The 22,644-nt window shown below is 33.7% G+C and overlaps 1 protein-coding gene across 1 annotated transcript; it reads right to left on the bottom strand.

Moving 5' to 3' along the window:
- Positions 1-476: 476 nt before the first annotated feature.
- Positions 477-20,982, bottom strand: LOC105789618 (uncharacterized). Its single transcript, XM_052622441.1, has 6 exons — positions 20,710-20,982; positions 20,124-20,517; positions 19,751-19,883; positions 18,770-19,654; positions 18,087-18,370; positions 477-610 (listed from the first exon to the last, which is right to left on the bottom strand). The coding sequence occupies exons 1-6, from the start codon at positions 20,980-20,982 to the stop codon at positions 477-479; spliced, it is 2,103 nt and encodes a 700-aa protein (XP_052478401.1).
- Positions 20,983-22,644: the final 1,662 nt, after the last annotated feature.

Genomic DNA, 22,644 nt, shown 5'->3' with positions numbered 1-22,644 from the left:
AGATGGGCTCAATGATGATATCCGACTATCAGTGGATGTTTTAGAAATCAGAGAGTTTGTTGTTTTGGTTGAAAGAGCCTGTAAGGCAGAAGATTTGTTAAAAGAAAAATAAAAGGGCAAATTTGAAATTGAAGTGCAAGACACAAAGAAAAGGCAAATGAGCAGATCATTTCAGTCTACATCCAAGAGGCCTAGAGAGTTCTCTAATGGATTAAAATTTTCAACCAGGTATTCTAGGAAAAACAGAGGCAGAAGATTTGAGGGTCCAAGAGCTCAGACTACTACAGTCGCAAGTACAGGTAGTACTCGACCACCTAGGCCAGAATGTGCCCAATGGGGTAGACGTCATCCTGGAGAGTGTAGAGCAAATGAAAGTGCTTGCTTTAGATGCGGTGCACCAGATCACTATATTCGGGATTGTCCCGAAATAGTTAAAAAAGAAGTAATACCGAGTGCGAGATCGGGAAATGCTCCTACTAGAGGCAGACCATAGAGGAATCTGGGAGTTGGAGCAAGAACAGGGGTACGCCCAGAGACTCAGCTGCTAGACCAGATGTTAGAGCACCCGCAAGGACATACGCTATCCGTGCTCGTGAAGAGGCATCCTCCCCTGATGTGATTACGGGTACATTTTCTCTCTATGATACTAATGTTATTGCTTTGATTGATCCGGGTTCGACCCATTCCTATGTTTGTATGAGATTGATGCCTTGTATGAACATGCCTATAGAATCTATTGAATTTGTAATTAAAGTATCAAATCCATTAGGCCAGTATGTGTTAGTAGACAAAGTATGTAAGAGTTGCCCTTTGATGATTAGAGGTCACTATTTTCCGACCGATCTCATGCTATTGCCATTTGATGAGTTTGATGTGATTCTTGGTATGGATTGGTTGACTGCCCATGATGTGATAGTGAATTGCGGAAAGAAATACATTGAGTTGAAATGTGAAAATGGTGATATTATCCGGGTTGATTCAGATGGTTCTCTTGCTATGATTTCTGTTATGTCTGCTCAGAAATGTTTGAGAAAAGGGAGTGAAGCTTATCTTGCTTTTGTATTGAACACTAGAGATCCAGAGTTGAAAATTGAATCAGTGCCAGTGGTACGTGAGTATTTAAATGTGTTTCCAGAAGAATTGTCAGGTTTGCCTCCTATTAGAGAAGTTTAATTTGGTATTGAGTTGATTCCAGGTACAACTCCTATTTCTATTGCTCCTTATAGAATGGCCCCGTTGGAATTGAAAGAATTGAAAGCTCAGTTGCAGGAATTAATTGGTAAAGGTTTTGCAAGGCCTAGTTGTTCTCCGTGGGGTGCACTAGTGCTTTTTGTGAAAAAGAAAGACGGTTCGATGAGATTATACATAGATTATCGGCAGCTTAACAAAGTAACTATAAAGAAAAAATATCCACTGCCTAGAATTGATGATCTATTTGACCAATTGAAGGGAGCTACTATGTTTTCCAAGATAGATTTGAGATCCGGTTATTATCAATTGAGGGTTAAAGAGTTAGATGTTCTGAAGATTGCTTTCCGGACTAGGTATGGTCACTATGAGTTTCTTCTGATGTCATTTGGCTTGACTAATGCTCCTACTATTTTCATGGACTTAATGAACCGAATTTTCAGACCTTACTTGGATAAATTTGTAGTTGTGTTCATTGATAATATTTTGATTTATTCTCATGACGAGATTGAACATACCGAGCATTTGAGAACCATTTTATAGATTTTGAGAGATAATAAATTTTATGCCAAGTTTAGTAAAAGTGAGTTCTGGCTTCGGGAAGTTGGATTCCTTGGACACATTGTCTCAGGTGATGGTATTAAAGTTGATCCGAGTAAAATTTCAGCAATTATTAATTAGAAACCTCCTAGAAATGTATCAGAAGTTAGAAGCTTTCTTGGATTAGAAGGTTATTACAGACGATTTGTAAAGGGATTTTCCATAATAGCTACCCCGTTGACAAGGTTGTTGCAAAAAGATGTCAAGTTTGAATGGACTGAAAAGTGTCAGCAGAGTTTTGACAAGTTAAAGGCATTGTTGACTGAAGCTCTTGTTTTAGTAAAACCAGAATCGGGTAAAGTATTTGTGATTTACAGTGATGCATCCTTGAACGGATTGGGTTGTGTACTTATGCAAGAAGATAAAGTCATCGCATATGCTTCTAGACAGTTAAAGCCACATGAGAAAAACTATCCGACGCACGACTTAGAGTTGGCTACCATTGTATTTGCATTGAAGATCTGGAAACATTACTTGTATGGTGAAAAGTGTCGAATATTTACTGACCATAAAAGATTGAAGTACTTGATGACTCAAAAAGATTTGAACTTGAGGCAAAGAAGATGGCTAGAGTTGATTAAAGATTATGAGGTAGTGATCGATTACCACCCGGGTAAGGCAAATGTTATTGCTTATGCCTTAAGTAGAAAATCTTTATTTACATTGAGAGATTTGAATACCAGTTTGGCTTTATCTGATGATGGTTCCATTTTAGCTGAGTTGATGGCTAAATCGATGTTTCTCGAAGAAATCTATGAAGCTCAGAAAAATGACAGTGAGTTGCAAGCTAAAAGAGCTCAATGCGAGTCAGGAATATAGTCTGATTTTCAGATCGTTGTTTGGTGTTCGGAGACAGAGTACGTGTACCAAAGAATGATGAGCTTATTCGAAAGATCTTACAGGAAGCACATAGCAGTTCTTTGTCTATTCATCCAGGTAGTACAAAGATGTATAACGATTTAAAGAAAATGTACTGGTGGGCAGGAATGAAAAGAGATATTTTAGAATTTGTTTCTAGATCCTTGATTTTTCAACAGGTAAAGGCCGAACATTAGGTACCTTCAGGTTTATTGCAGCCTATGTTAGTTCCTGAGTGGAAATGGGACCGAGTTACCATGGATTTTGTAGCAGGGTTGTCGTTGACACCGAAAAAGAAAGATGCAGTATGGGTTGTGATTGATAATTAACTCAACTCATTTTATTTCGGTTTGTATAGATTATTCACTTGACAAGTTGGCTAAATTTTATGTTTCAGAGATAGTCAGACTACATGGGGTACCGTTATTGATTATCTCAGACAGAGATTCGAGATTTACTTTGCGGTTTTGGAGGAAATTGCAGGAAGCTTTGGGTACAAAGTTGAACTTCAGTACAGCTTTCCATCCTCAGACCGATGGTCTGTCAGAGAGAGTTATTCAGTTACTTGAATATATGCTCAGATGTTGTGTTTTAGAATTTCAAGACAGTTGGGAGAAATATTTGCCGTTGGTAGAGTTTGCCTATAATAATAGTTATCAGTCGAGTTTGAAGATGGCTCCTTATGAAGCTTTGTATGGACGTAAGTGTCGTACGCCTTTGTATTGGACAGAGCTTAAGCAAAATCAGATTTACGAGGTTGATTTAGTCAAAGAAACGGAAGAGAAAGTAAAAGTTATTAGAGATTATTTAAAAGTAGCTTCAGATAGACAAAAGTCTTATGCAGATTTAAAAAGAAAAGAGATCGAGTATCAAGTTGGTGACAAAGTGTTTTTAAATGTATCCCCGTGGAAGAAAATTTTCAGATTTGGCAAGAAAGGCAAACTAAGTCCACGTTTCATTGGACCGTTCGAGGTGACTGAAAGAATTGGTCCCTTAACATATCGGTTAGCTTTGCCAACTGAGTTAGAGAAGATTCATAATATATTCCATGTGTCTATGTTACGTTGTTATCGTTCCGATCCGTCACATGTGATCTCACCGACAGAGGTTGAGATTCAGCCAGACATGACTTATGTTGAAGAACTGGTAAAAATTTTAGATAGAGAGATTAAGCAACTAAGGAATAAGAGTATTGCACTTGTGAAAGTGTTATGAAATAGGCATGGGGTTGATGAGGCTACATGGGAGCCCAAAGAGGCTATGCGAAAACAGTACCCAAATCTCTTCATAGATAAGATTTTCGGGGACGAAAATCCTTAAAAGGGGGAGAAATGTAACATCCTGATTTTAGGCCTAGTCAGAACAGTGGTTTCTAGACCACAAATCCGATGAGGAAAAATTTATTTTTTCTATATTTTTATGGCCTACAATTTCACGAAATGATTTTGTGAAAATTTCGTTCAAAAATTTCGACATTTGGGCACTCAATTTAGTCAAAAGGACTAAATTGTAAAAAAGTGCAAAAGTTGAGTTCTACATGTTAGAGGTGTCCAATTGTTATGAAATTTTAAATTGGAGATATTTATATGGTAATTAAACCATTGGTTAAGTTATGGTCAAAAATGGACATGCGATAAGTGAGATAGGAAAATTTTAAGTTATGGGCATTTTGGTAATTTGGTAATTAAAATGAATTAAAAGGGAAAAAGATGGCAAATTGTGGTCATCTTCTTCATTTGGCTGAAATTAGCAAGGGGGGAAGCCATAGTTAGGTTTTCAAGCTTCCAAGCTCCATAGTAACTGATTCCAAGCCCCGTTTTTAATGTTCTTTACATTTTTGAAGCCCCGGTAACTTGATTTAGCTTATTCTAGCAATAATTTAACCTAGGGTTCATATTTGGAAAAATACCCATAGGTGAAATGTGTTAATTTTGATGTTTTATGATAGAATATGAAGCTCAGAATTATGTTAAACAACTTTTGCTAAGCGATTTTAAGTGAAAACGAGTAAAACGACATAATCGGTAAAAATACCTAATGTTCATAAGTAAGTGTTAGAGTGGGAATTTGATGTTGCCATAGAAGGGAAAAATGTTCAGCATGTCATAAAACATAATAATAAGGGATGAAGTTTAATTTCCGAGCTTTGGGGAAAAAGTGTAATTATGCAAAAGTTTAGGGGTAAAATCGTAATTTTTCCAAATTTTGAGTCAAGGATTGTTTTGATGAATGTGAGTATTAAATAAGAAAATTTTCTATTATAGATCAAGAAGAATGAAATCTGGAGTTAGACCGAGGAAAGAAAAAGGTTGAAGACTAAGTTGATAGATTTGGCCATATTTTGTACCGAGGTAAGTTTACAGTAAATAAATGCAATATTTAAATAATAATTATTAATATTTTTATTTTCCAGCAATTATGCATTTACTTCATGAAATTATTTAATGTTGACTCAAGTATGAGATGATAGAGAATTAGTGATACAAGCCCCATTGAAACATTAGGAATGTATTGGATACAAATGTCATGACATTAAGGGAATGAGATCCCATGTAAGACCATGTCTGGGACATGGCATTGGCATCATTGAGATTATGAGAGGTCTCATATAAGACCATGTCTGGGACATGGCGTTGGCACCGAGATGAGAGGTCCCCCGTAAGACCATCTCTGGGACATGGCATGGGCACCGATATGAGAACTCCCATGTAAGACCATATCTAGGATATGGCATTGGCAGTACAGAAAACATCCCATGTAAGACTATGTCTGGGACATAGCTTTGGCATGTATTATCAGACAGGAGACCCGAGTATCCTTAGTATTCCAAGTGATTCAATGGGTTAGTAAATAGACCATGTTACATGAAAGTTCAGATAAAAGCATAATAATAAATTCAAGTGAGTTATAAGGATTGAGAATATCTCAGTTATCAGTTGAGAAACAAATTTCAGCAAGGGAGGAGTAAGTTATAATCATGAGTTATTTAAGTAAGCAAGTAAGTGAACAAGTAAGTGAGTAAGTAAAGAAGCGAGTAAAGATTCTAATGTTTGATGAAATTTATGAGTATGATTATTTATGATAAATGTTGTTATTTATTTACTTGTAAACTTACTAAGCTTGATGCTTATTTTTTTTATTTTCCTTATTTTTATAGTATTACCAAGTCAGTTCGAGGATCACAAGGACGTCGGAGTTCATCTCACACTATCTACAGACATCTCGGTATTATGTGATTTCGAAACGTGTAAAGCTATGGCATGTATAGAGACTTAGTCATTTTGAGTGTGTTTATATGATATGGCTAATGGTTAGCTATTGAAATGGCTAATTAAGAACATGTGTGGTGTTATGAATGCCTAGGTGATAGTTTATACCTAGAAAATATGAAAGAGTAAAAATTTGCAATGAACCAGTTTTGTGACAGCAGCAGTGACGTGACTTTGAAAAATTACCAAGGATAGTGTAAAATGAATTAGAGAGTGAATGATATATAGAATTAAATCTTATCGAGTCTGTTTTCTTCGAAAAATAACGGTATGGGTAAATGAATTTTATATTCTGAGATATTTGAATTTTGGTTAGATAGGGTCAAAATGGTTTTTGGAGTCCCCTATTCTGACTTTATAAAATCATTAAAAATTGTAAAAAAAATAATTATGAGTTATAATTTATATGTCTAGATTCCTTAGTGACTCTATTTTCTGTAGAAACAAGTGAGAACACCATATGAAAATCATACGATGAGAAAATTGATTTTTAGTGAATAAAGGTCAGAACCATCAGGTAGTGAAACAGGGGAGAATTTAAGGAATAAACTGTACTAATTAGCTAAACCAAAAATTTTGAAAATTTTATGGTGAGCTAATATATGAGTCTAGTTTTAGGAAAAAATTATGGATCTAAATTTTGAGTTTCGTAACTCGAGTTATAGTTAAATTAGTGAATGTTGCGCAGGTGCACAACATTATGATGAACAGTGAAATAAATTTTAAAAGCAAATTTTTATGCCCCGAACTAATAAGTTAAGTCAAGTAACGCCCCATGCTCAACTCCGGCAACGGTCTCGGGTAAGGGGTGTTACAAACAGAAATTGTTATTAGAACCCTTTAATTGTCATCTTATTGTGTAACAAGAACTTTTCATCAGAACTTGCTTACCTTAACTTTTTTATTTTATCATTATCTTTTATTATTCAAAAAAGGCTCAACATAGACTTAACAGAACGCATAGAATATACGAAAATAGTACAGTAATACACTGAAGTGAAAATATAGAATAGTAAAGCACCGAAGTGTGTATTTAAAACAGGACAACACCGAAGTGCGTATTTAGAACAGAGAGCACGCTAAATTTTTCTTAATGGCATGCCATCTATATCCTATTAGTTCCCGTCTCGTCTGCTCGGACAATTATATCATAATCAATTTCATTTCCTTATTTCAAAATAGAATTTAAATACTTTGGACTTATTTCAATTTAGTCCACATTGTAACAATTCAAAAATAGAATTTCCATCTTTCTTTAACACATATAAAATATCTCACTACTTAATAAAAATTTCATAATTCACTATTAAATGTTACCATATTTCTCATATGTCACTTTTGCTTATTTTGCAATTTATTCATTTTTCGTTTTCATAATTCTTTCATTTTACTAAAATAATTCACATAATAAATATAATTTAATATCTATTTCTATCATTCACTATTTTAGTAATTCAATCTCACTCTCACTTTTCATACATATACCATTTCATCACACTTTCTTACACATTCTATTTATCCATAATATATTTCACAATTTAACTACAATTTTACACCTTTTTTCAATTTAATCCTTATCTTTCCACAACTTAAAGAAAAATTGTAATTTGAATTACAACAATCATGAAAATTTTGCATTCTCTACTACCTTCTTCACTTATCAAATATTTTATTGTAAACTTTCATAAGTTTTCAATTTAGTCCCTTTTTCATAAAAGTTCAATATTCACTAATTAATCATATCAAATCAATTTTATTTCTAGTTACACTTTAATCACATAATTTAACTCAATATCTTGTTTCACATGTCAATTTTTTTATGTATTTTACTTCTATTATTTCATCCACATATTTTCTCAACTTTGGCAATTTAGTCCTTATCATCATAAAATTCCATATTTTTCCACAATTTCACTTTTATAATACTTTATGCATATTTCATCATCTCATAACACTTTCATTAAACTTTTAGCATATTTTTCTTATTTACATATTAAATTGATTTACACTTTATTTTACTAATTTACCACAAAATTTCGCTAAGTTTACATTTTAATCCTTAAATAACAAGAGAATTCATGGGTACTTACCTTTTCCAACTTCAAATCACTTGCTCTTCTTTTTTCCTCGTCACTTGATTCATTTTCTCAATATCTTTCTTCATCAACATGGCAAAAACATAAAAATTTCTATAAGTAAACTTTACTTTAACATCATTTCCATACTTTTTAACAATATGAAACTTGAAAATATATAAAACCTTAATATTCATACCTTGTTCTCTTGGAATTTAGTTTTAGCTTTATTTTCTCTCTCCAACTTTCTATTTTCTTGAATCTAAATTGATATTCTTACTCTCCATAGTCTCCTTATCATTTTCTCTCTTCATGATTATGGAAATTCCTTTGATTTCTAGGTGAAAATAATAGATTTTTTATGAAAGGACCAAATTGTAAAGAAAGTAAAACTTTCTTTCTTCTCTTTTCATGGATGTTGGAAGCCTTGGTGAAAGATGAAGAACTTTATTCATCTTTCTTTCATTTTATACCAATTTTAATTAAATAAAATATTAATAAATATCTTATAATAAAATAATAAAATATTCAACCAATCATGTTTCAACACTTTTCTTCCTTAATTATTACATCATATAATTATTTAATTTGGGTAATTATCATTTTACCCTTCATGTTTCTTCAAAGTTTTATTCTTGAATCATTACTCACTTTTGGTCAAATTGTGATTTAGTCCTTTGTATTTCTCCACTTATTTAATTTGGTCTCTACACACCAATTTCATGTCATAAGAAATTGGGTTATTTTCACTTTTTGGTCCTTAAATTTTCTCATGTTTATGCTTCAACCCCTCAAATTTTGAATTATTTTACTTGAACTTCAAAACTTTTTACATCTTTATGCCTTAGTCCTTACTTTAATTTAGTATACTAGAACATACTTCTCAATTCAACTTTCTTTGATACTCCTCAACTTTCTTTGATACTTTAGGTGAAAGGGTCACAAAGAAAAGCAAAGGTGCAAAATCACCAAATTACGCAATGTGTAAACATTGAGGTTTATTTTTTAGAAGCATGATTAAATTAATGCAAAGCATAAATAGTGAGGGTTAAAGTTGTTATCATGCAAATTTTAAAAGCTATCATATAATCTTTCCGTTGGCCATTTAATAAGTGGTGAGCAAAAATAAATAAATAGTCAAAAGAAACTTACTAATAGTTGGGCAACTACTATTGTAGTTTACCTTTGAATATTTTATATGTTTTGAATTTTCAATAAATTTTACAATTTAAAAATAAAAACCACTTAATCAATTACAGTTAAACAAGTTGAAAAATAAGAACATTTGTCTAGTCCAATCATTTGTACTCAATTGTAATTCTAAAATGCATTTAAATTAATTATAAAATATATAAAATAATATTTTTTTATATTCGATGAATTCTTAACCTAAACTAAGTCAAAATTTATTATTTAATTTTCAAGGTAAAGTACAAATATGATCATTAAACTATTGCCTGCGTTCTATTTTGGTCACTGAATTTTTAATATTTTTTATTTAGTCACTAAACTATTCGAAATCAAAATTTTTGGTCACAAAACGTTAACAGTCGCTTGAAATTTGACGAAAGTGTTGATGTGGGCTTTTTTATTGGTCTAATAGCAAATAAAGCCTTCTAATGTTTACACATTCTATCAATTTGATCCTAAATATAAAAAATTTAACAAATTTAGCCTTCAATATTTACAAATTTTTTCAATTTAACCCTAAATTATATATATTTCAAAAATTGAGTAAACTAATGTCGAACATATACCCGTATCCAACCCTCACCTCAAGCCCAAGTAGCCAAAGCTAAACAATGGAAGGAAAAAAATGTGAAATGTACAATGAAACAAACCAAGGAAAAATACGAGGAATGAAATTTAGTACCTTGCTAAAGAGCAACATTTTTGCATAATTGGTCCATCTAAGAGAAACTTACAGGGAAACAAATAATTTTTTCCCTGGCTAAAAGTGCTTCAAAATTAAATAAACCCACAAATATTATTTTTATATATACATGAATATCTATATTAAATTACATTTTGCTTCTTTAAAGGAGAATGTAAACTATAAATTATAATGCAATTATCAAAATTAAATTGATATTTTGATAAACTGAGTAAATTAATACTAAAAATGCACAAATAATTAAATCAAATTCAATCGTGAATGTTGAAAGTTCTTTGTAGGGTTGACCAATGAAGCAAATCATAAAATAATTACAAATTTCATTAAAAATTCAAATTAAATTATGCTAAAAACCCAAAAATATTATATATATATATACCCATATTAATTTACATTTTTCTTCTTTAAAGTTGAATATAAACTATAAAGTATAATGTAATTATCAAAAACTAAAATGATATTTTGATAAAAATAAGTAAATTAATACTATTTTTTAATTTCAATTAAATTCACTTTTTTTTAAAAAAAAATACACAAATAACTAAATCAAATTGAATCGTGGTTGTTGAAAGTTCTTTTAATTTATTGATTTTTTTTGGATTGAGCAATGAAGGAAATCCTACAATAATTACAAATTTCATTAAAAAATTTAAATTAAATTATACTAAAAGGAAGGTATTGTATTTTACTTTGACGAGGCGAGAACAAGTGGAGAAATTGAAGGCGAGATCATCGATGGAGGTCATTTGGGCTGTGGTGACTTGGACTGAGTTGGATGCTACCATGGTTGACTTGGCGCTTAACTATACCATTGAAGGGTTACATGGCTTGATCTAATTGAGCAAAAAGGGAATAAATTATAGAATTCTTAAAACATAAAAAGGGAATAAATCATTTTAGAGGACTCAAAAGAAAAGTTTGGTAAATATTGATTGCTAAATTTATTGGAATTTTAGAATTTGAACTAAAATGTCAAATTTTGTAAATTTTGATAATTAAATTTGTCAAAAATTTACATTTAAGATAAAATTGATAGAATGTGTAGACATTAGAGGTATAAATTTGTTATTAAACCAATAAATTTAATTTAGAATAGTTTAGTGATTAAATTTAAAAATTTAAAAGTCAAATAACCAAAATAAAACAGGGTAATAGTTTAGTGACATTTTTATACTTTACCCTAATTTTTAAATTGGAAAGGAGTGGAATTTCGTCATAATATAAAATATCGTGGTATTATTGTAAATATCTGTGTGTAATTTAGGACTTTGGTCAATGTCCTTTTCAATACGTTCGCTAAGCGCTCCGCAATTTGTTGGGCAAGCGGCCTTAGATACAGTGGCTCATAGTTTGGGCATCTAGAAAGCAATCAATTCCGAAAATTCCGTCAGAAGCAATGTTAAAATAATCCCCATTTTCGATTTAATAAATTGAATGGATTATATATATTTAACATAAAACAATAAAATGGTTAATAGTTAACAAAATATATATGTTTTAATGCTATCTTCATAACAAATTAAAGGTTTAGGATTTAAATATTATTAATTAAAACTAAATTATTTCAAAAATTATTTTATCCATTCAGTCTGATTCTTAATAATTTTTATCAGTTTAACTGATTCTTTACTAAATTCAAATTCCCCCGTTGATATATACCCTTTACATCATACAAATCATACTTTGTAATTCAACCAATTCCTAAAACTATTCCATCCATTTATTGAGAATTAAACTTATTCAAGTATCAAGGTATTTGCCTATAATCAAAGGGTCGTTTTGGACTATTAAATCTGAAAAATATATTTGAAAAAAATTTGTTAAAAATATGTGTTGGGTTTGGACTCGAACATTCATACTTAAGCTTAACTCAACTTATTTTTAATTTAATAATATTTATATTATATTATATTTAAATATCATGTAATTTATAACACTTAAAACATTAAAAAATTGTTAAGTTGTTTATATATAAAATTTTAATAAATGAAATTATTAAATTAAAATGTTAGAAATATTTTTTTAAAATACGAAGCGAACCTAAAATAAGTTTATAATAACTATTTACAAATATAAATGAGCTTGAGTAAAGTTTTAGAACCATATTTCAGGTCAATATAAACTAGCACATGTACACTTTTATTGTCAATAAGATAACTAAATGTATCTTATATAGAATAAAGTCAAAACCTTTGGTAAAAAGGAAAAGGATAATAATGTGACACGTGTCATTAGGAAATATATATTTGTTTATACCTAAAACATTGTTTAAGAATTTTCTTGCATTAAATAATATTTTTGAAATAAAATACACTTGTAAAAAATAAATTTCCTTTTAACGATAAATTTGAAGAACAAAAACTTAACTTTGTAATAAGGATTCAATTAAAAAAAAGAATATTTTTATGGTCAATGATTAAACTTTTTGTCCTTAATGTGAAATTGCCCATCACTTATGCAAACGATTCTAAAGTACTTGTCTCTGAAGATTTCAATGACACCACCCTTTAAAGTTGCACACTTCAAAAAAGGCCATGAACTTATGAAATTTTACTCAACTTTTTACTATACAATAAATGAATCTGAAGCTTTAGAGTAGAAAATGTCAATAGAACAAAAGGCTTAGAAAATTGGAACAACGAAGAAATAAATCTTAAGAATCTTGAAATGTTTGAATAAAATCTCTCATCTTTTCTAATCATTTCTTCTTTATCATTACAATATTAGGAGAGGGGGAGGAGGATAACATAGTTTGAACTCATTTCATTTAGGTGTTAGATGTGAGCTTTAACCACGACTCCAAGCAAATCTTGATCATCCTTTCTAATCACCTATTTATAGGATTTAAGGGATCGGAACATTAAAAATATATACATAATATTCATAATACATGAATGCACCTAATTCAGTAATATTCATTGTAATAGCTCGATTTTCAATAGTGCCAAAAAAAGCGATTTTGGAACCTAATTTCTATAAATCGGGTCTATAAATATTAAATATGAATATTTATGGAGTTGGTATAAAAAATATATTAGAGTTTGGACTCGTACTTTTTTAATTAATAGTTAATTTAGGTGTAGGGACTAAATTGTAAAATTTCAATCGCTATAGATTTTTAATTAGCTAAAGACTTAGGGACTTAAATTACAATTAGCAAAAGGTTTAAAATGGTAACTAAACAATTTTTCAGTAGGATTTTTTGGATGATGACACATCCCACTTAGGCTTTGTTGACACCATTTTTTTGACAAAGCGGGGTCGACTTGGATTTTGAAAACGAAAACGAAAACGGGAGTCGCCACCAATCCTTTTTGATAAGGTGTGATCGGATCACCTTGAAAAGTGGTTGTTTTTAATAAACGATTTAATTTTATTAAAACAACAATTTTGGTCCACGAAATTCAGAAAAACGGGTTCGGGATTCGGTTACGTACGAGGAAGGATTAGCACCCTCGTAACGCCCAAAAATTGGTACCTAGTTGATTAGTTAATATCTTAATGTCTAAAATTGAAAACTTTAAAGAGATTTAAAGTACGATCCTTAAAAACTCGAATGTCATGGATTAAGATTTAAGAGGATATTTGGCTATTTGGTCGAACGAGAAACCGAAACCCAGCACATTAGGGCACGTTTCTCAAATTTTCAAACGCAAAATATAGTCTTACTTTGAAATTTTAAAAGGTTATTTGACTATTTGGTCAAACAAAAAAATCGAAACTCAGCACATTAGGGCACGTTTTCTCAAATTTGCAAACGCAAAATATTACCTTACTTTGAAATTTTAAAAGGATATTTAGCTATTTGGTCGAACAAAAAAAATCGAAACCCAGTACATTAGGGCACGTTTTCTCGAATTTCCAAACGCAAAACATTCCTTACTTTGAAATTTTAATAGGATATTTTGCTATTTGGTCGAACGAAAAAAATCGAAACCCAGCACATTAAGACACGTTTTCTCAAATTTCCAAATGCAAAATATTTCCTTACTTTGAAAAATTTTCCTTTTTGAAGCATGGTGTTAATATGCATAATGTAATAATAAACATGATAATATGAATGAAAATAATATGAGCAAAAACTAAAAAAAAAAACAAATCAATCATGTATATACAATAACAAATAAATAAATAACTAAAACATAAAAAATGGACATATGAATAAATAAATAAATGAACATAAAGTAAAATACTAATAAAGAAAATAGATAAAAATACAAAATATGAAAATATGTATGTACATATAAAGGAAATATATATGTATCTATATACATAAAATTATAAAAATATGAAATATATATATGTTTTAAAGTTATTAAATATAAAAGGTTATGTAAGTATATATATATACATGTATATATATATAAAATTATAAAAATATATAAGTATGTATATATATGTATTCGTGAAAGAAAAAAATGTATATGGATTTATATATAGATATGTAGATAAATTATAAAATATATAAAAAAATATGAGTATGTATGTATATATTAAATAAGTTATAAAATATATACGTGTACATATATATAAGCAATTATATAATAATAATATAACAACAAGACACATATTTATTTTAATAATAAAATAAACAAAATAACAAAAAAAGGGCTAGATTAGATTTTAAAACCAAAATTCGGGGCCAAATCTATAAATAAATAAAAGAGGAGGGACTACGTTGAACGCGCGAATAACATAGAGGGACTGGAAGGGAAATTCTACCTTCTCCTCTAAAACGGCGTCGTTCAAATAGGACCAAATTGAAATCGAAAATAAACTAAAGGGGCAAATTTAAAAATACAAAAAAATTTGATTGAGAAAATATTAAAAAGCGGAGGGACTAAAACCGCAATTTACCCCTCCACATAAAAACACGCGGATCCTAGGCGGTTCGGGTCGGGTCAGGTCAGTCCAGGTCAAAACGACGTCGTTTTGGGTGTTTTGGTGCTGAGCCAAAACGGCGCCGTTTCACAAGGGTATAAAAATCAGTGTTTTGAGAAAAAAAACATTTAAACACTGAGAAGAAAAAAACAAAAAAAAAGTCCCTCTGGACAAGGTCTAGATTTCGGCCAAGGCCCGCCGCATCGGCGTCGTGCCGGCGTCGCGGCGGCCACCGTGAAATTTTAAAAAAAGGTAAATTTTTTTATACTTTTCTCTTTATATTTTTGCACGAATATGAAATGTTTTTTGGAGAGAAAAAAATAAAATAAAGATAAAAGTAAATGAGTAATAAAAAGAAAAAGAAATATAAATGAAAACCACCTTGGAGTAAATCTATTCATTTGTTTTTGAATCTGTTTTGTATTTTCTTGCTAAAATGTTCTTACAAAATCTAAAAAAAGAACCCCCCAAATTACAGAAAAATTTGGCTTTTATAGCCGATTCCCCTCCCCCTTTCTTTGTTTTGTTGCCTTCTTTTATTACTTGTAGGGACTTGAGGTGGTGCAAGTAGGGCATCGGTGGCAAGTGGGGTGCGCCGCTCACGTTGATGCGATAGAGGCGGCGCTGGCAGAAGACCAAAAGTCGTCTGAGCTAGGGACCCCTAGGTGCGGCGCACCTAGGGTTTGGTTTGACTCTGATGTATTTTTTTGGGCTAGGGTTAGGTTATTGGGCCTGTTGGGCTTCGGGTTTAGTCTTGGGGTTGATTTAGGTTGGTTTTGTAATGGGTTTTGGGCTGGGCAGAATATTGGGCTGTACAGCTACCCATCTTTGCTCGTTGTCGTGTAACGAGAACAGAGCAAAGACTTAGAAAGACCAATTTTGCCCAGCCCCGCCCAGTCTCGACTTCTTTTGACGCTTATCTTCTTCAAGTAGCCTCTTTCAGTCCATTATGTCTTGTTGCTTCAATCTGCTCTACTGCAACGTCTATGAGATAAGACTTGTTGTTTCAACTTGCTCCACTGTGACTTCAGAGAGATAAGATTTGTATCTCTTAGAGAAAACACTTGCTATCTTCAGTCTGTTACACTGCAACCTCAGTGAGATAAGACTGGATACGATCTGCTCTACTGCAACTTCAGAGAGATAAGATCTGTGGTTTTGATCCGCTCCACTGCAACTTCAGGGAGATAGGATTGTTTTCTTCTGTCTGCTCCACTGCAACTTCAGGGAGATAAGACTATATGTGATCTGCTCTACTGGAACTTCAGAGAGATAAGATCTGTGGTTTTAATCCGCTCCACTGCAACTCTAGGGAGATAGGATTGGTTTCTTCTGTCTCCTCCACTACTACTTCAGGGAGATAAGACTGGATGCTATCTACTCTACTGCAACTTCAGAGAGATAAGATCTGTGATTTTGATCCGCTCCACTGCAACTTCAGGGAGATAGGATTGGTTTCTTCTGTCTGCTCCACTGCAACTTCAGGGATATAAGACTGGATGCGATTTGCTCTATTGCAACTTCAGAGAGATAAGATCTGTGGTTTTAATCCGCTCCACTGCAACTTTAGGGAGATAGGATTTGCTAGCTTTGATCTACTTCGCTGCCAATACAGGAATACAAGATCTGCTATCTTTGATCTACTTCGCTGCCAATACAGGAAGACAAGATCTGCTATCTTCGATCTACTTCACTGCCAATACAGGAATACAAGATCTGCTATCTTCGATCTGCTTCACTGTCAGTACAAGAAGGTAAGATCTGCTATCTTCACTGATCTGTTCTCCGGGGAATATGACCTGTATAATCTACTTTTTGAACCTAATTATGCCTAGTGATTAGGATGGAATGATCAGAATGAATCAAATGCTCCTAACTAGACGTGTATGAATGACATTTGAATGAATGCAGAATGTCATTTTTTCGAGAATGACCCTTCTTTATCATTTAAGTTACCATTACTCAAACTTTTTTAAGGTTTTATCACTGACGTGCTACAACGCCTTCTTGCTACGCCGGCATGTCCAAAAAAAACACTTAATCAGATTGCCCCTCACTATGAACGTCAAAGTTCAATCCACTGTGATGTAAAATTTATACCATCATTCTCCCACTGTAACCCAATGGTAGAAAAATATGGCTCTTTCTCAAACTTCTTCTATCGCAATTCGAGGATACAGAATACGAAGCACTTTGGACTTTTACCTCATTCCCAGGTATCATACAAAACGCTCATACCCTAAATTTTCTTCTCCCAGGAAACCTCTTCTTATTGCTTGGTGAACACCGCCTGTCTGTTCATTGAAGCTCTAGCATCTTGTCATTTTGTTCAATCAATGTTTTGACAACAAAATCCAAAAGAATGGTCTTAATTTAGACTTTTCCTTCTTAGATATTTCAACCTTTAAACTTGGTGTTTTCTAAACAATAGTCCTATTTCAGGTTCCTGTATTATTTAGAAACTTCTAGAATAATATGCAAAACTTCCCTTGTGAAAGTATTATTAGTCCATTAATCATTATTCTAATGCAACATGCTTGCGAAAAGAATATAATGATAGATAAAATAGTATTGATTTAAGAGAATAGCTCGAAGTGAATAAATTAGCAAGGATATTAAGAATAAAAGAGGAATTTATTTGGAATATGTATTTTGAAAAAGAATGAAGTATTCCAAGAACAACAAATTTAATATAAATAGTATGAATACTAGGTGCCCCAGATATCGCAGCTTGAACTTCTTTGTACAAACTTTCTGAAGACCTTTCTAAGTTTGACATGTGTTTAAGAGATCTATAGTACTTTGTCGATGCCCCAAGATGTCGCCTACCCTTTCCTGTCGATTCAGGTATAGCAAGATCACCATATGCTCCCAATCTAATCAAAATTTGAGCTAAACTGATCACCTCCTGCCCCAATCTTGATTAAAATGTTGAGCCGCCCTTTTCGGGTTTTCAACTCAAATCCCCTTTGGTCTCAAGGCGCCCTTTACGGGTTTTCACCTTGGCCCTTGTTTTTTAGAGCTTAAAGTGCCCTTTGTGGGTTTTCACCTTAGTCCTCTTTCTTCAAGTGAAGTATTTCTTGACTGAACCCGAGTTTACATGATTTGGCAGGCTTTTACCATCCATCTCCCTCAAGATCAAAGCTCCTCCAGAAAAGGCCTTCTTTACAACATAAGGTCCTTCCCAATTTGGCATCCATTTCCCTCTAAAATTCTTTTGTAGAGGAAGAATATTTTTCAACACCAGGTCCCCTTCGTGAAATTCTCTGGGACAAACCTTTTTGTTATAGGCTCGCATCATTCGTTTCTGATACATCTGACCGTGACGAATAGCTTTTAGCCTCTTTTCTTCTATCAGGTTCAGCTGGTCATATCGAGATTGAATCCATTCGGGCTCATCTAACTTTAGCTCAGCTAACACCCGAAGAGAAGGGATCTCAACTTCAATTGGCAATACTGCCTCCATCCCGTAGACTAGAGAAAAAGATGTTGCCCTAGTTGAAGTCCTAATAGATGTTCGATATGCAAGGAGAGCAAAAGATAATTTCTCATGCGACGAATTATGGTGTCTGATCTTGAACTGATTACAAACTTCCGCTATTAAGCTGTTGTTCAAATTCAGCGCATTGTTAGATATGATCCTTTCAGGCATTCCATATCGACATATAATCTCCCTTTTCAAGAACTTGCTAACTGCTGGCTTCGTGACATTAGCATATGAAGTAGCTTCCACCCATTTAGTGAAATAGTCAATAACCACAAAAATAAAACGATGCCCATTAGAAGCCTTTGGTGATATTGGCCCGATGACATCCATTCCCCATATGGAGAAAGGCCATGGAGAAGTCATAACGTGAAGAGGTGAAGGAGGCATATGGATTTTGTCACCATAAATTTGTCATTTATGGCACTTTCTAGCATAATTAATGCAATCTCCTTCCATGGTGGACCAATAGTACCCAAATCTCATAATCTGTCTAGCCATTGTGAAGCCGTTGGCGTACGTTCCACAGATACCTTCATGAACCTCCTCCAAAATTTTTTTGGCCTCCCCAGCATCCACGCATTTTAACAGTACTTGATCCTTTCCCTTTTTATACAAAATCTCTCCATCTAGGACATAATCAATGGCCAGTCTCCTCAATGTCCTCTTATCATTTTCTGTCGCGTGGTTGGGGTATTCACGATTCTTTAGATATCGTAGTATGTCTTGATGCCATGGATAGTCATTGTTTTCCTCTTCGTCAATACTGTAACAAGGAGCTGGAGTCTCATAAATGCTGATTTGAATAGGCTTCATGTCTTCTGATTTGTTCACTTTGATCATACAGGCAAGAGTAGCCAAAGCATTATCGATCTGATTTTCGTCTCGTGGGAGATAACAGAAAGTGAAATTGTTAAACCCCACGATCAATTCTAGAACTAATTTTTGGTAGCGGATTAACTTTGGGTCTCTTGTTTTCCATTCCCCTTTGAGCTGGTATATTACCAATGCAGAGTCTCCGTATACCTCTAGTATCTTAATTTTTCGTTCTATGGCTGCCCGGATGCCCGTAATGCAAGCTTCATATTTTGCCATGTTATTGGTGCAATCAAAAACTAATTTGCTGGTAAAAGGATAATGATCTCCACTAGAGGACACAAGGACTGCCCCAATTCCATTGCCTATAGCATTCGAAGCTCCGTCAAAGTTTAGCTTCCAAGGGTGATTTTCGTGGGAATCTTCTTCAGCGATTGCCACATACATCAAATCTTCATTTGGGAAATCAAAATTCAGAGGTTCGTAGTCTTCTAAAGCTCTGTTGGCCAAAAATTCTGCTATCGCGCTCCTTTTGATGGCCTTTTGATTTACGTAGACTATATCAAACTCGGAGAGTAAGATCTGCCACCTAGCCATCCTCACATTCAACACAGTTGACTCCATCATATACTTTAGAGGGTCTAACTTTGAAATTAACCAAGTCGTATGATAGAGCATGTATTGCCTCAATCTACGTGTCGTCCAGATCAGGGCGCAACATAACTTTTCAATGGGCGAATATCTCATTTCACAGTCAGTAAATTTCTTACTGAGATAATAGATCGCCTTCTCCTTCTTCCCCGTCTCATCATGTTGACCTAGCAAACATCCTATGGAGTTGTCAAACACTGTTAAATATAGGATCAGTGGTTTATCTGGCCTAGGTGGCGACAACACTGGAGTATTGGACAAGTACTGTTTTATCTTGTCAAAAGCCTTCTGGCATTCTTCATTCCACACATCTGGATTATGTTTCTTCAGAAGACGGAATATGGGGTCACATTTCTCAGTCAGTTGCGAAATGAACCGAGCAATGTAATTCAATCTTCCTAAGAAACCTCGAACTTCTTTCTGGGTACGTGGTGGAGGCAAATCTCGAATTGCCTTGACTTTGTCTGGATCAATTTCAATCCCTTTTTCACTGACTACAAACCTCAGAAGTTTTCCTGACCTAGCTTCGAAGATACATTTGGCTGGATTAAGTTTGAGTTGGAACTTTCTTAATCTTAAGAACAACTTTCTTAAGACTCGCACATGTTCTCTTTCCGTCCGGGATTTTGCGATCATGTCGTCAACATATACTTCAATTTCCTTATGCATAATATCATGGAAGAGGGTCACCATGACTCTCTGGTATGTGGCTCCCGCATTTTTCACCCCGAATGGCATCACTTTATAACAGAAAGTCCCCCATAAGGTTATGAACGCGGTTTTCTTCATATCTTCAGGATGCTTCTTAATTTGGTTATATCCCGAGAAACCATCCATGAAGGAGAATAATGAGTGCCCTGCCGTGTTATCCATCAGGGTGTCGATGTGAGGCAAGGGAAAATTATCTTTCGGGCTAGCCTTATTCAAATCTCTATAGTCTACACACATTCGTACCTTCCCATCTTTCTTAGGGACGGGTACAATATTGGCTACCCATTCTGAGTATTTGACCGCATGTAGGAACCCAGCATCAAATTGGTTTTGAACCTCCTCTTTTATTTTTAGTACAACATCAAGCCTCATCCTCCGGAGTTTTTGCTGAAATGGCTTGCAATCCTCCTTTATAGGAAGAAGGTGAACTACGATATCGGTACTTAACCCAGGCATATCTTGGTATGACCATGCGAAGACGTCTTTGAACTCTCGAAGCAACTCAATAAAGTCTTGCTTTGCTTCTTCAGTCATGCATGTTCCAATCTTCACCATCTTTCCCTCCTCTAGGGTTACAGTCTCCACCTTCTCCTTGTGAGGTAGGATTTGTTTCTCCTCCCGCTATACCATCCTCAACAAGTCTGGAGATAGGTTACAATCTATGTTATCTTCAAAGTCATGAGATCCCTCTAAACACATATCCCGTTCAAAAGGATTTTCTGATTCCATAGTAGAGTCACTCATCTCATTGATATCTAGAGACCTGTTATAGGCACCAAAGAATATACAAAGAATGTATGAATTTAAGAATATTTATTTATATAGTATGTTTATGAGTTAATGAATGAATGACTTGGGAAGAAAATCCAAGAAAATGAAAGAATCCAAAATGACTATTAGTACAAAAATAATGAAAGAATCTTGAAACAATATCTGCTCAAAAATAATTGCAAAGACATATTCCATTAAAATAACGATGTTTAGACATATGCCCATTTCACAAAAAGTTTTCATTGTTCTCTAGGCTAAAACAACAAACATGTTTTGAATAATACTCTGAGAAAGCTCTAAAAACTTTAGGTATTTCTTCTACAGTCCAATTATTTAGAACACTCCTAGGTTTATAGGGACAGATATCTAACATAATCCCCTCTTCATTCGTATCTTCATGTATGGCATTATGCTCTCTTTCCTCAGCACACTTTTCTCAAGATGAATGATCCCCCCTGATACAAAGGTTTTGGATATGTGGGGAATTATCATTGGTTCCCATTTAATTTTCTCTCCATTTAGGCGTGCCTTTCTCCTTTCTTGCTTTTTTTTCTAGCTCATTCCTTCTTTGCTTTATGTCTGGCTTATATCCTAAGCCAAAGCGATCTTGTTTTTCCATCAACACTAGAGCCTCAGTTCTTCCTTGAAGACATCTCCCTAATCCTCTCCCGGGTAAGGCTCCTCTTCCCACTAACAATTGTAACCCCATCTTCGTGGTATTAGATATTTTCAGTAAATGAATTTTGCTCCCCTCAGAAATAAATGTTGCGTTTACAAACTCCAAAGATCGAAAAGAGCATTCAACTGCATCATCATTGGCTTCCACGTAAGGTGCGTCATTCGCTACAGCCGCTATGATATCTTCTTCGGCGTTTATTGTCACCAATCGACCCTCTGACACCAACTTCAGCTTCTAATGTAACGATGATGGTACAGCCCCCGCCGAATATATCCATGGCCTTCCTAATAGGCAATTATAGGAGGGCTTGATATCCATTACGAGAAAATCCACCTCGTAAATAGTTGGGCCGATCAACAAGGGTATTTCGATTCTTCCATGGCCTTTCTTTCTATGCCATCGAATGCCCTCACTCTATTTTGATATGTCTTCGTATGCGAACTATCCACAGGCAGCCTGTTAAGTGTGGATAGGGGTAATACATTCAATGCTGACCCGTTATTTATCAAAACTCCTGGCAAGGCATACTCTTTGCATCAGGTGGTAATATGCAAAGCTTTAGTGGACCCCATGCCTCTAGGTGGTATCTCGTCATAGTTAAAGAAGATAAAGTTATCGGTGCTTATGTTGTTGACCAACCGATCTAACTTGTTGACAGAGATGTCATTGGCCACATAGGTTTCATTCAACACTTTCATCAACGCCCTTCGATGCACTTCAGAACTTAAGAACAAGGCTAGCACGGATATGCGGGCTGGTTGTTTATG

Source organism: Gossypium raimondii, chromosome 2, assembly GCF_025698545.1.
Source record: "Gossypium raimondii isolate GPD5lz chromosome 2, ASM2569854v1, whole genome shotgun sequence".
Classification (NCBI taxonomy): Eukaryota; Viridiplantae; Streptophyta; class Magnoliopsida; order Malvales; family Malvaceae; genus Gossypium; species Gossypium raimondii.
This window is presented reverse-complemented; position numbering and strand designations above follow the sequence as displayed.

Bases quoted from the DNA above. Each gene is read 5' to 3' on its own strand.
- LOC105789618 (XM_052622441.1), bottom strand. From the start codon at position 20,982: ATGGTGAAGATTGGAACATGCATGACTGAAGAAGCAAAGCAAGACTTT. The intron at 19,884-20,123 runs GTTTCTTAGGAA...GATGTTTGCTAG, and splicing joins TACCCAGAAAGAAGTTCGAG to GTCAACATGATGAGACGGGG. The intron at 19,655-19,750 runs GCAATACATGCT...GAGGATGGCTAG, and splicing joins TGGACGACACGTAGATTGAG to GTGGCAGATCTTACTCTCCG.